The following is a 15,290-nucleotide window of genomic DNA, read 5'->3' as shown; positions in this document are numbered from 1 at the left end:
TTACAGCAATAATGCACAATTTCTTTGGGAAGTCTTACATTTATTTTGAAAGCTTTATTTTATACACATCTACATATTTACAGAAGGGATTCGGAGTCAATCTTTCATCAAACATCTCACACATCAAGAGTACAATCTCCCGTGTGACAGGGAATGTAGACCCAAACAAGGTATCACAGACACACACAATGCCCCACACTTTCAGATGCACAATCACTACCATACGCTTACACGTACATACTACCATGCACAACATGCAAACACGCAGTCCAAACCATCTCACCAACATACAAGTTTAACAAGAAGCACACCATAGTTATGTGCGACACATCTACCACACATTCACACCAACACTTGCACAGTAAAAAAAAAAAGGAAAAACAACCACCAATGCTCAAAGTTGGAGATCAGTCGGAGTCATCCTTGTCGCCATCATCATCATCATCCTCTAACTCCTGCATCACCTCGCCCTGGTACTGGTCCCAGGATCTCCAACTGTATGAGTGCTCTTCCCAGTACCCTTCAGGATGAGAATGGCAAAATTAGGTTTCAGAGAGAAACTAGTAATGCAACTATCCTTACTATGGGAGCTTTGATAATCATTGCGTGAAGCTTTTGTGAACTTTGTACAAAAAACAGAAATGTACTATCCTACCTCCATAGCGCTCCTCTCTGTCACTGCCATCCTCATCGGGGTAGTCATTCCTCCAGTTCCCCTCTTCATTCTCATACACTTCCTCATTCACCACTAAGTCAGGCACCTGGAAAACCAAGATAAAAAGGTTTATTCCTCCTGCATCATTTTATGTTATTCAGATACTAACCTTGTCCCGTGCTCAATTGCTACCGTGTATAGAGCCTGGAAACACCGCAACAAAGTGGGACTTGAATTGAAAGTGGGGTGGGTGAAATCGAAAGGAGAGCCTGTCTTAGCTGTATTCTATATTTATTTTTTTAAAGTTCAAACACAGCAACCATATTTTTGAGAAGCCCAATTGATTGAGTTTGGGCACAAAGTTTGTACAAACTAGTTCTAAGATACACTTTTGATCCTTACCAACTCTCCCTCGTCTGAGTAGGGCCTGACGGACAGGATGTCCTGGATCCAGCCTGCAGCGACTGTTTCCTGGTAATAAAGGTCATACACGTAGTCGTCCTCCCGTTCACGATGCTCAACACCCACACCGTCTCCAGACACACTCAGCTTCTCACGGAGCATCTTCATTGAGTTACACAGGATAGTCTCTGGGTCAGGGGTCAGCAACTGGGAAACAGTCACAATAAGCATCAAATTCAAGCCATCCAAATACTAGTCCTATGTGTCAGTGGCAGGTAGGCTACAATCTAGATCAACTGAATTCATCATATGGGCACTGATACATTTACATGGAACGTTTCCCCAGTTCTAGCTAGGGGAGCCCAGCTCACACTTACCTTGCTAGGAACTTTGTCCTGGTCCCCATCTTCCTGGATGATGTCAAACACCTGAACTTCACCCAGGCTCCAGGCATTTTTGCCTGGCTCCTCCTCTGTGGGCTCTGGCTGCGTTGAGGGGGGCTGTTCTGCAGACATRCCTGCTCGATGGCTGGAGAGGATCCTGTATCGCTCCTCCCGCCTGGTGCTCCACTTTACGCTCCGCAGATCTCCCACAATCCTCTGGGAGCTGCCTGAGGGGCGCAGGGCATGGGCCATGCGGGGGCGGGCCAGTGCTTCACGAACCTGTGTCTGGACTGGGGCATCCTAAGAATAGTGACAATGTAGGGAAGCAGTTATCCTAACAAAGAGGGTTGAGACTAATAAGACTGGCAGTGCATTACATGAAGGGTTCACAAAATTAAACTTAGCTACCAGAACTGTTTCTGAGTGCTAAGAAAACATTACGATCTATTTTACATTGAAAATAAAACAATAGGTTATGAAACTAGCTATGACTGACTCAGGACCATGACCAGCCAACTCATCTTTTTATTTATTTAACCTTTACTTAACTAGGCAAGTCAGTTAAGAACAAATTCTTATTTACAATGACGCATACCCTGGGCAAACCCGGACGACGCTGGGTCAATTGTGCGCCGCCCTATGGGACTCCAAATCACGGCCGGTTGTGATACAGCCTGGAATCGAACCAGCCTCTGTAGTGATGCCTCCAGCACTGAGCTGCAGTGCCTTAGACCGTTACGCCTCTCGGAAGCCAACAAAACTTATTTTCTACCCAAACAGGTGTTGCGAAAGATTATCTCCTCATAGCTAGCTAAATATACAAATTAATAATTGTCCCATGATCTTGAAATGGCAGGTGTGCAAGAGACAGGTACACCAGATAATGGTACTGTGAAGTTAGCGAGAACGTAGGCTGGCAGGCTAGCTCGCTAGTTTGCGAACGATAGTTACCTGGCTATCTGTGTTGTTAGCCAGTTAGCTAGCTTGCTAATCAACACAAAGCGAACTAGCCAGTTTGCTAAGTAAGGATGACTTGAGCTGGAGAGTAAATACAATGTATATAGCTAACGTTAACTAGCAATAAACAATGTTCGTTAACCAGCTGATAAGCTAACTACAGTTAATTTAACATCAAATATATTAGGTAGCTAGCTAGCCAAACTAAAACAGCAGACTTGAGTGTCTTGCACAGCACCAGCCGATTGTGTACAGCGCCCACGAGAAACCGTGGTTTGACAGCGGCCCATACCTGTGACGCTACGGTTGCCACGAGTTTGAAGACTGAATTCTCAACCGCTGTATCATCGGGCTCAGGCACAGTTTCCCCAGCGGTCTGGGATGTGGTCTCTGGCCGAATACGTTTACAGGCAAGCAGCAACGCATCGGCAGGGTCAGTTCCTCTCTTTCGTTTCACCCGGAGAATAGTGGTGCTTGGATCCATGGCTGCTCCAGCTGGCGCTACCGTAACTAGCTAGCTATAGTCGCACTTGTGAAAGGGGAGGCAGGATTCTTCTACTGCTATGTTATCTTCTTCGATTAGGTTTTACGGCGGTTGGCATCCAATAAATGTTGCATTGCCGCCACCTACTAGACTGGAGTATACTCCTTATACTTAAAATAAATAATCATAAAATACATAAATCAACATATACCCTACCATCTAACCCTACACTCACTAAAAACCCGCCACCCTACTCCACTATTTAAATATTTTTAATCCTACTTCAAGCCAACAGCCTGAAAGGATGGGACACCACCAGTTAACACCTTGTAACTCTTCTGACCCAAATAACTCTCTGCAGCTGCCACCACAACCTCAATATTCTGTGATTTATGTTCCATCCCTGCAGTACAGTTGATAACCATTGCTATAAATGATAAAAATCCAATCTTACTGAAACATATATCACTTGTTGGCCTATCCCTCTATACTGGTGCAGATCTACTACTCACATCACTCCTCTCAGGATCCCTCCCCCTTGACTCATCTTCCTCTACTTTCTTCACCGCCTCAGCGTACTACAACCTCTCCACTACTCTAACCCTGGAAACCTCAAACTGCCTCTCTCGCACAGGACATTTCTGAACCCCAGCCCTAATGGGCACCCCTACAATTAACACATACAACTAATTTCCCCAATGTTACACATTCCTTTGTCTCATGCCCTTCTGCACACTTCTCACACCTAGGAACCTCCCTCCTACACACTCCTGCCACATGCCCATAAGCTTGACACCTGTAACAAAGTAATGTATTCAGCACAAATACTCGTACGGGATAACTTATATATCCTAACATCACTTTGTTGGGCAAAGACTCAACATCAAAACTCAAGAACAGACTCTTTTGTTTCACCACTCACGCCACCCTGCCTGTGTCACAACATATGATGAGTATCACAAACACTGGGAATCTTCCCCTTCAGTTGATCAACTTTCACATTTACCCCAGTAATCACTCCTCTCAGTGATGTCCTTTCCTTGAGAGCAAAATAATTAACTTCTCTTGTCCCCATTCATTTAATGCGGAGCGCCTGCTCCCTCTGACCAGCAGAATCACAAACAATTATCTCAAGACCACTTCTGGTTACCTTCACCGATTCCACACCATTCAACTCTGTTTTCACCCACCCTGAAACCACAAATTGATCAGCCAAAAGGCAAGGGTGCACTTTAAAAAAAAAAATGTCACTCCTACTGTCACAGACTCATCTTCATCCTGACCCTTGGTGCAAGCCTCGGGCTCCGAGAACTTCACCACACCTACTACCTCCGATATTTCGCCCTCATTCACTTCCATTTCTCCTCGTCTACAATCCGACGTAAAGCTCACTCTGCTTACACCTTCTTCCATTCTTCTTTAACAAACGATCTCCCTTATTTCTGCCATTTTTAACAGACTCAAGCTCACCCTCTTCCTCCTTCTCTTTCTTCGTCCTCCTCTGCCTCTCTTTTTCTATCAATTCCTTCTCCGTATTCCAAGTATTCATATCCTTATGATAATACTGCACTTCTCCTGACATACATCTTGTTCTTGCCCTTTCAAGGGACGCCATTTTACCGGCTGTCACAATCTCTGTACAATCAACATGAACCCCTCGGGATGTAGAGCTCAACAGTGCATCTCACTTGTAAAGCAGCTGCTTTGTCTTGCTGTTCTTCTTTGTCAGTAGCTACCGAGAAGCTTTTCCATTTCAAACAAGCGCACTCTTCCAACCATCATCCACAGACGCTTCCTCCCCCTACAGCCTCTCACGGATCTCTCCTCCAGTATCCTCGCTTCTATGGTAAATTGGCGATAGCACAATTTAATGTGCACCCCGCCACCTACTGTGCGGGATGGAAACAGGGTTCCCCCGAAAACTGAACAAACTACCAAAGAATGTATAATCTGATCCCTACACAGACTCAAGGGGAACCTGGGAGGGCAGGTCTTTCGGCGCCAGTACCCCTTGCAGGTCTTCAGATGTAAAATCCTTAAGTCCCAAAAACTTTTATGCCGCAGCCACAATAATGTCCAGTTTCTTAGACTTCTTTGAGACTTGTGCCATATAGTTTAGAACTACAGGCTGTGGTGCGTCCACTACCATATCTTCACTAGCATCACCTTTTTTCTCAATTATTTGAATCACCTTCGCATAGGAGATTCGATTGACCGCTCTAACTTTTGCCACCTCAATCTCATTCACCCTTACAGGGCACTCCAGGAACTCGGGATCATGATCCCTACCACAATTGCAACATGGTCGTTCTTCTACACACCGTTCTTCAGTATACTCTGTCTATCTGCACCCACTTGAAACATGGCCAAATACTTTACAATTCTTACACTGCAATGGTTTGGGGATGAAAGCTCCTACAACGTATCTTACATAACCAAGTTTCACATGCGTAGGTATTTTCTATTTTTCAGAAAATAAAGGGTCAGACGCCGGGCACCAACCACACCAGGAATTCTCTTCAGGTATTCAACCTGAACATTCGTCGTCACCCCTGAGATGACTCCTTTGACGGGTGCTCTCTACTCCGAAGTTCAGAGCACAAAACTTCTGTTGTCCGGATTATTTTGTGGCTCACTGCAACCTTCCTCTGTTCTTCAGAAATACAATTCATCAAAATAAGACCACTCCTGGTCACGCTGACAAACTCCACTTTTCCCAGCGCATACTTCACCATTTTAAACACCTCTAACAGGTCTCCCACATATGCATCCTTACTCAACAAAAGCATCCCAACAAGAAGCGATTCATTATCATTCATACACGTATCCTCCGCTCCAATTTCAGACAATTTCCTTTTTGTTACACTTTTCAATACTACTGTTGTCCATTCAGAACATTCAACATTGCTCGAAACGCTCTTTGATTTGAACTCAGCATCCACTTCCGCCATCTTTCCCTCCTTCTCGGGAAGGGACGTCAGAAGATCTTCCAGGAGGCAGGGTTGCCTGATCTAGCTACATTTCTAGCCCCAATGACTACTCAAAACCTGCCCACAAGGCCTGAAAACTAGCCCCAAACAGTTTTTCACAGCAAGAGAGGAGTTGTCACATTTAGCCAAATAAACTTTTTCAATAACATTATCAAGCGAATTAAAAAGGAATATCGACTTAACTTCTAACGACCTAAGAAGCAAAATTAGGTTTTCCATCAAAATAATAATTATGACCTAATGTGAATAATAAAGGAATTTGAATATGTCGTGAGAGAAAATGTCATTTGCCCTTATTAAACGAATGTTAGACTATTTTCTGGCAATTGTGCCGTTATGTGCCAGACGTTAAGACTACAAACCATTACAAATGGCCTATTTGCGAGATTGACTTATCATTTCAAAGGGCATAGGCTAGTCTTACTCACAAAAATCTGGGTTTATGATTGTAATCATACTTTGCCATGGTTTGGTTAGCTAGATACAGGTAGCCTATAGCCCCTGGTAGGCGTACATCTAATTTCAGATATCCTTCAGTAGCCTAGGCAAAATGTAGACAAGATGTAAAATAAAAAATGTAGCTGCTTGCCTAGTTCAAATTGACTGACTCATTTATTAACCATTTATTAACCATGAATAGCGAGGTGATTTCGAGGTAAGAAGTGCTTCCGTTACCCAATAGGCTGCTGGAATAGGCTACTGAGGATGGGTCGTAATTTCAATCACTGAATCAAATATTAATAACATGGATACAGTGGTGTACTTAAGTAAAAATACTTTAAAGTACTACTTAAGTCGTTTTTGGGGAGGATCTGTACTTTACTATTTATATTTTTGACAACTTTTACTTTGCTACATTCCTGAAGAAAATAATGTACTTTTTACTCCATAAATTTTCCCTGACACCCTAAAGTACTCGTTACATTTTGAATGCTTAGCAGAACAGGAACATGGTCCAATTCACGCACTAAGCACTAATCAAGAGAACATCCCTGGTCATCCCTATTGCCTCTGATCTGGCGGACTCACTAAACACAAATGCTTTGTTTATAAGTGATGTGTCAGTGATGGAGTGTGCCCCTGGCTATCCATAAATACATTTTTAAAAAGTAAGTAGTGCTGTGTGATTTCCTTAATATCAGGAATTTGAAATTATTTATGCTTTTACGTTTGATACTAAGTATAAGGGCACCAAGCGAGACCCAAATACAGACACAGGAGGCAGATGGTTGAGCGCCGATATTTATTATGACAAAAGGGGTAGACAAAAGGCAGGTCGGGTACAGGCGAGAGTTCATAAACCAGGTCCGAGTCCAAACAGTACCAGGCGATAGGCAGGCTCGAAGTCAGGACAGGCAGGGGTTCAGAAAACCAGGTCAGAGTCCAAACGGTACAAGACGATAGGCAGATTTGAGGTCAGGGGCAGGCAGAGTGGTCAGGCAGGCGGGCTCAGAGTCAGAACAGGCAAGGGTCAAAACCAGGAAGGCGAGAAAAGAGAGACTGGGAAAGCAGGAGCTGAGAAACAAAATGCTGGTTGACTTGAACAAACAAGACAAACTGGCACAGAGAGACACAGTGATAAATAAACAAGGGAAAATAAGCGACACCTGGAGAGGGTGGAGACAAGCACAAGGACAGGTGAGACAGATCAGGGCGTGACACTTAAGTATATTTTAGCAATTACATTTACTTTTGACACTTAAGTATATTTATGATTTATGATTTAGGGCTCCCGAGTAGCGCAGTGGTTTAAGGCACTGCAAGAGGTGTCACTACAGTCCCTGGTTCGAATCCAGGCTGTATCACATCAAGTTGTYATTGGGAGTCCCATAGGGCGGTGTACAATTGGCCCAGCGTCGTCCGAGCTTTTCCGGGGTATGCCGTCATTGTAAAAGATAATTTGTTCTTATTAACTGACTTGCCTAGTTAAATAAAGAAAACTTTTAAATCAAATACTTTCAGACTTTTACTGAAGTAGTATTTTATTGGATGACTTTTACTTGAGTCGTTTTCTATTGCATCTTTACTTTTACTCTATTATGACAATTGGGGGACCTACTTTTTCCACCAAATGTCAGCTCCAGGTAGGCTTCACAAGTGGCACAAATTGATTTGCAGTGACTCCAGTGATATCGTCATTTCAACATATTTATTTTATAACATGGTAGGCTCCAGTAGCCTCCAGATGCAAATGTATCATTCTCTACATTTAATGTCAGTTTCATTGTGGACTTTTTCCTATAATGGATGCATGCTAGGGAGTTCCATAACTTAGTTTTCACTCGTGCTGTGCTCGAGACCCAAGACCTGAGCACAAGTAAGACCCTTTTTTCTATAAGTAGTCCACATTAGAATGCAGTTTAAACCACCTCCGCGCTAATTTATCTAATGCACTCTAGAGCGCCTAAAGTAGTTTTCCTGTTGTCTCCGGTTATTTCTCGATGCTCATCAGTTCTAGCTTGTTAGCCTATGTTTTATGGAAAAAGAGTTGGAAATATGTGTCTCCATAATGACAATTTAAATAGCCTACCAACAACTGGTAAAACGTGGTCACAACGTGCAAGCATGCTGTTCTGTCTCCTCTCACTCAAGTGACTCCGCTGCCTGCTTCAGTGCTCAGTCGCAACACCCCCCCCCCAATAAAAAAGTGATCTTATTTCGATAAAACTATACTAAATATATTCACGTCACCAAATAATTGATTAAAACACATTGTTTTGCAATGAAGGTCTACAGTAGCCTCAACAGCACTCTGTGCGGTAGCACCATGGTGTAGCCGGAGGAAATCTAGCTTCCGTCCTCCTCTGGGTACACTGACTTCAATACAAAACCTGGCAGGCTCATGGTTCTCACCACTTCCATAGAATTACACAGTAATTATGACAACTTCCGAAAGACGTCCTCTAACTGCCACCACAACATCTATATTCTGTGATTGATAGCCATGGCAATAAATGCTAAGAGGCCAATCTTACTGAAGCACAAATTCATTGGCCTAGGCCTACTACTCACCCTTGACCAATCATCCTGTCCTCTCTTTACTGCCTCAGCATAAGACATCTTCTATTCTACTCAATCCCTGGCAATCTCAACCTGTCTCTCTCACACTGGACACATCACCGGACACAATTGACACACAGTTTAACTCCACCGATACTACACATTCCTTTGTCCCATGCCCTCCTGCACACTTCTCACATCTTGTAATCTCCCTCCTACACACTGCTGCAACATGACCATAACTTGGTATCTGAAACACTGTAACAGGTTTGGCACAAAAGCTCTCACTGGATAACTGACATATCCCAACATGACTTCATCAGGTAAAGACTCTGCTTTAAAACTCAAAAGGACAGACAATGTCTTCTCGGTTTCACCATGCTCGCCACCGGGTCTGTGTCGCACCAAACGTCGGGCATAACAGACACATGGAATTTACAATTTCAGTTGCTCCAAAGCAAGTCACAGATCTTGTCCCTAGTCGCGTGACACGAAGCACCCAATCCCTCTAGACAGAAGAAATACAGAAAATCATCCCAAGTCCACTTCGAGCGACCTTCACCAATATCACGGTACACAACTTATTTTCTACCCAGCCTGAGACTACTTCTATTGTGTTATTGACTGTACATTTGTTTATCCCATGTGTAACTCTGTGTTGTTGTTTTTGTCACACTGCTTTGCTTTATCTTGGCCAGGCCGCAGTTGTAAATGAGAACTTGTTCTCAACTGGCCTACCTGGTTAAATAAAGGTGAAATAATTTTTTCAAAATAAAAACATATGGATCAGRCAAAAGGCAGGGATCCACTTTCTCCAAAAATGTCACTCCCACTGGGCCAGATTCTTTGCATGACCATCGGTGCGAGGCTCGGACTCGGAGGTCTTCACCACACCTGCCACCACAGGTAATTCATTCTCACTCTTGTCAGGTTCAATTTCTGAGCCAGCAGAGACAGCAGAATATGGTTTATACTTGGCGCAATTCTTCCTCAACACACATCTTTCCACTACACTCAGCTCTTCTCCTTCTTCCTTGCTGTCCATAACCACATCTATCCATTCACCACACTCTTGCTGCGCCTTCATCTGCTGTATTACTTTGATTTGATTGGATGTATTACTTGCAGAGCACGCACCGATGGCATTTCTCCAAAACCCATCTTCTGTTCCTTAGCCCAATTTACAAGTCTGGCTGTCTCTGTCCTTTTTACATTACATTTACATTTAAGTCATTTAGCAGACGCTCTTATCCAGAGCGACTTACAAATTGGTGCATTCACCTTATGACATCCAGTGGAACAGCCACTTTACAATAGTGCATCTAAATCTTTTAAGGGGGGGGGGTGAGAAGGATTACTTTATCCTATCCTAGGTATTCCTTAAAGAATAATGTCCTCTCCATGCTTCACCTCACACACCTCCCTGCCATCAATACTTTRGAGTCTGTCACACCCTGATCTGTTTCACCTGTCTTGTGCTTGTCGCCACCCCCCACCAGGTGTCTCCCATTTGTTCCCATTATCCCCTGTTTATTTATACCAATGTCTTCTGTCTGCCTGTTGCCAGTTTGTCTTGTCTTGTCAAGCCGACCAGCGTGTTATTCCATACTCCTGTTTTTTCTAGTCCCTGTTTTCTAGTCCTCCCGGTTCCAACCTTTTCTGCCTGCCCTGACACTAAGCCCGCCTGCCATCCCATTCAGCCTGCCCTGACCTCGAGCCTGCCTGCCGCCCTGTACCTTTCAGACTCTGACCTGGTTTACGGACTTCTGCCTGTCCTCCACCTGCCTCTTGCCTGCCCCTTGTATTTTAATAAATATCAGATACTCAAAKKATCTGCCTCCCGTGTTTGCATCTGAGTCTCATCCTGTGTCGTTATAGTACGAACTCCCATGACTGACTCAGCGGACATGGACCAGCTCCACAACACTGTCTCCATGCATGGAGCCACCATTGGAAAACAAGAAGAGCTACTCTAGAACCTTATGGAAGGACTCCATATGCTGGTGGGACGCCATGACCAGGGTTTCAAAACCTTACTGGAGCAATCCCGTGGACTATCTATCAGGCAGCATGCCCCAACGGAGACCTCACGGATGCTCAGTGGTGATTGTGTACAGCCTAGGGAGCAACAATCCACCATTTGCCTACGTCTGGAGGACGTYGGCTACTTAGGCTATCAAAGCTACTTTGATTGCGTCAAGACCCCAGTGGTGTGGCAGACTACGCGGTAGACTTTCTCACGTTGGCCGCCGAGAGTGTCTGGAACCCGGAGTCCCTGTTCGATACCTTTCTTCGTGGATTATCGGAGGAGATTAAAGATGAGCTCGCAGCTCGGGAGTTTCCCCTGGACCTCGAGTCCCTCATAGCCTTAACCATGAGGATCGATGGACGCCTACGGGAACGCAGGAGGGAGAGGAGGTCTGTTCTTGGCCCCACTCGTTCATCCACGGCTGCTTGCTCACCCTCGAAGAACCCCGGAAGTCCCGACTCCTAAATTTCCGAGTGGATCCGAAGTCACACAAGTCGCCTCGGGAATCATCGGGAATGGGCGACTCGCTTACTCCAGAGCCTATGCAACTGGGCAGAGCTCGATTGTCGCCTCAGGAACGATTATGCAGGCTTAACTCCAACAGTTGCCTGTATTGTGGTGCTACAGGACATTACAAATCCACCTGTCCAGTTAAAGACCAGACTCATCAGTTAGGTACTCTAAAGTTTCTAAAACTGTTTGAATTAAGACTGTGAGATTAACTCATATGGCAAAAACCTGAGAAGTTCCACTTCCTGTTTGTATTTTTTCTGGGGGTGCCATATTTTCAACCAAGCTCTTATTCAAAATACAGAGACATATGGATGAGTTTTCACTTCCTACAGCTTCCACTAGTTGTCAGCAGTCAATAGAACTAAGTCTGATGACTCTAATGTGAAGGGGGGTCGAAGGAGACAGAATTTAGTATGAGGTGCCATGAGGTGACCATGCATTCAACAGGCGCGTTCACGTGAGAGGCAGCTCTGTTCCATCTCTCAATTGAAGTCGATGTAGTTCTCCGGTTGGAACGTTATTCAAGATGTATGTTAAAAACATCCTAATGATTGATTATGTACTTAGTTTGAAATGTTTCTTCGACCGGTAATATCACTTTTTGAAGTTTTTGTCCGATATAACGCTGACCAGAATTAGCTTTTGGATATGTAAACCAGACGCGCTAACAAAAGAAGGTATTTGGACATAAATAACGGATTTTTTCGAACAAAACAAACATTTATTGTGGACCTGGGATTCCTYGTGTGCTTTCTGATGTAGATCATCAAAGGTAAGGGAATATTTATCATATATTTTCTTGTTTATGTTGACGCCATCTTTGCGGCMGTGGTGTTTTACTTTTGAGCGRCGTCTCAGATTATAGRYTGGGTTTCTTTTTCKGTAAAGTTTTTTTGAAATATGACACAGCGGTTGCATTAAGGAGAGGTATATCTATAATTCCATGTGTATAACTTGTATTATCATCTATATTTATGATGAGTGTTTCTGTTGAAACGATGTGGCTATGCAAAGTCTTGATGTTTTTGCAACTAGTGAATCTAGTCGCCTCAATGTAAACTCAGATTTTTTTTATATAAATATGAATTTAATCAAACAAAACATGCATGTATTGTGTAACATGAAGTCCTATGAGTGTCATCTGATGAAAATAATCGAAGGTTAGTGATTAATTTTATCTCTATTCTGGTTTTTGTGAAGCTATCTTTAGCTGGAATTATTGTGGTGACCTAACATAATCGTTTGTAGTGCTTTCGCTGAAAAGCCTATTTGAAATCGGACACTTTGGTGGGATTAACAACAAGATTACCMTTAAAATGATATAAGACACATGAATGTCTGAGGAATTTTAATTATGAGATTTKTGTTTTTTGAATTTGGCGCCCTGCACTTCGACTGGCTGTTGTCATATCGATCCCGTTAACGGGACTTCAGCCATAAGAAGTTTTAAGGCGACACAGCCTGCCATGGGACATCCTCCTGCGGGCTCTGGTAGAGATTTCTCTGCCGTTCCCACGGAGTACCAGGACTTCCTGGACGTTTTCATCAAGGCTCGCGCCACCTCCCTTCCTCCGCATCGTCTCTACGATTGCACTATTGACCTCCTCCCGGGCACCAAGACCCTGTGTCCATGTATCATCTACCGGGGGCCTCAATGACATCACGGTTAAGAATCATTACCCTCTACCACTCCTCTCCTCGGCTTTCAGACTTCTCCAGGGGGCAACCATCTTTTCCAAGCTCAACCTTCGGAACGCCTACCACCTAGTTCGGATACACGAAGGAGACGAGTGGAAGACAGCCTTCAACACAGCTAACGGAGGCCCTGGTCAACAATGTGCTCTGTGACATGTTGAATCGGTTTGTGTTTGTCTACCTCGACGACGTCCTTGTTTTCTCCCGTTCTGCTCAAGAACATGTCCTCCATGTTCGACAAGTCCTCCAGCGCCTCCTGGAGAACCAGTTGTTTGTGAAAGCAGAGAAATGTGAATTCCATCACTCCACTATCTCTTTTCTGGGATACGTAATTGCCGAAGGGAATGTTCAGATGGATCCTGAAAAGGTGCGAGAGCAGTAGTGGATTGGTCACAACCCACATCCAGAGTGCAGCTGCAACGTTTCCTGGGATTTGCTCATTTCTACCGCCGCTTCATTRGGGGCTACATCACCCTGGCTTCTCCCCTCTCTGCACTCACTTCTCCCAAGGTGCCGTTCACATGGTCCTCAGCTGTTTACAGGGTGTTTTTGGACCTTAAGCATCGGTTTACTACAGCCCCCATCCTCATCCATCCGGACCCGTCCSGTCATTTTGTGGTTGAGGCTGACGCTTCTGATGTTGGAATGGGGGCCGTCCTGTCCCAGCTGTCTGCCCAGAATCAAAAGCTGCATCCCTGTGCCTTTCTGRCCCATCRCGCTGAGAGAAACTATGACGTAGGAAATCGGGAACTTCTGGCGGTCAAGATGGCTTTGGAAGAGTGGAGACACTGGTTTCAAGGGGCAGAACATCCATTTTGGTGTGAACGGACCATAAGAATTTAGATTATCTCCACACCGCCAAGCGCCTTAACTCTKGGCAGGCCCATTGGGCTCTGTTATTCACTAGTTTCAACTTTACCATCTCCTACCGCCCAGGGTTCAAGAATGTGAAGCCTGACACTCTCTCTCGTCTGTATAGTTCCGCTGCCACACCCTTCGCGACTCCTGCAGTACCATCCCTGAGACCATCCTCCCTTACGTCTCAGCATTCGTCGCTGCCATGCACCGGTATGTGCTCAGAATAACGACCTCAGGAATAACCTCACTGATCACACTATCCCCACTGCATCATCTCAGGCAGAGGGTATGGCCGTCTACATGGGACCTGCCCCTCCGGGTGGAGTCTCGTAAGCTTTCCCCCATTTTATTGGTCCTTTCCCCATCTCTAAAGTACATACATACAAGTCTCCTTCCGTGGCCTCCAATTGCTCTTAAATACATGTAAAACTAAATGCATGCTCTTCAACCGATCGCTGCCTGCACCTGCCRGCCTGTCCAACATCACTACTCTGGACGGCTCTGACTTAGAATATGTGGACAACTACAAATACCTAGGTGTCTGGTTAGACTGTAAACTCTACTTCCAGACTCACATCAAACATCTCCAATCGAAAGTTAAATCTAGAATTGGCTTCCTATTCCGCAACAAAGCATCCTTCACTCATGCTGCCAAACATACCCTTGTAAAACTGACCATCCRACCAATCCTCGACTTCGGTGATGTCATTTACAAAATAGCCTCCAAWACCCTACTCAATAAATTGGATGCAGTCTATCACAGTGCCATCCGTTTTGTCACCAAAGCCCCATATACTACCCACCACTTCCAAGTCCATCTTACCAAGACCCTGCTAGGTAAAGTCCCCCTTATCTCAGCTCGCTGGTCACCATAGCAGCACCCACCTGAAGCACGCGCTCCAGCAGGTATATCTCTCTGGTCACCCCCAAAACCAATTCTTCCTTTGGCCGCTCCTTCCAGTTTCCTGCTACCAATGACTGAATGACTACAAAAATCTCTGAAACTGGAAACACTTATCTCCCTCACTAGCTTTAAGCACCAGCTGTCAGAGCAGCTCATAGATTACTGCACCTGTACATAGCCATCTATAATTTGGCCCAAACAACTACCTCTTTCCTACTGTATTTATTTATTTATTTATTTTGCTCCTTTGCACCCCATTATTTCTATCTCTACTTTGCACATTCTTCCACAGCAAATCACCATTCCAGTGTTTTACTTGCTATATTGTATTTACTTCGCCACCATGGCCTTTTTTTTGCCTTCACCTCCCTTATCTCACCTCACTTGCTCACATTGTAATATATACTTATTTTTCTAGCA

The 15,290-nt window shown here is 44.5% G+C and overlaps 1 protein-coding gene across 1 annotated transcript; it reads right to left on the bottom strand.

Annotated features, from left to right (window-relative positions):
* Positions 1–19: 19 nt before the first annotated feature.
* On the bottom strand, positions 20–2,972 carry LOC111974566 (probable RNA polymerase II nuclear localization protein SLC7A6OS). Its single transcript, XM_024002367.2, has 5 exons — positions 2,690–2,972; positions 1,435–1,740; positions 1,058–1,264; positions 656–761; positions 20–520 (listed from the first exon to the last, which is right to left on the bottom strand). Exons 1-5 carry the CDS (start codon positions 2,879–2,881, stop codon positions 408–410), a joined length of 924 nt encoding a protein of 307 aa, XP_023858135.1. The 5' UTR covers positions 2,882–2,972; the 3' UTR covers positions 20–407.
* Between the last annotated feature and the right edge of the window lie 12,318 nt (positions 2,973–15,290).

The sequence above is a fragment of the Salvelinus sp. IW2-2015 genome, linkage group LG15 (assembly GCF_002910315.2).
Source record: "Salvelinus sp. IW2-2015 linkage group LG15, ASM291031v2, whole genome shotgun sequence".
Classification (NCBI taxonomy): Eukaryota; Metazoa; Chordata; class Actinopteri; order Salmoniformes; family Salmonidae; genus Salvelinus; species Salvelinus sp. IW2-2015.
Note: the sequence above shows the minus strand (reverse complement) of the source record. Positions and strands in the feature narration are given on the sequence as shown.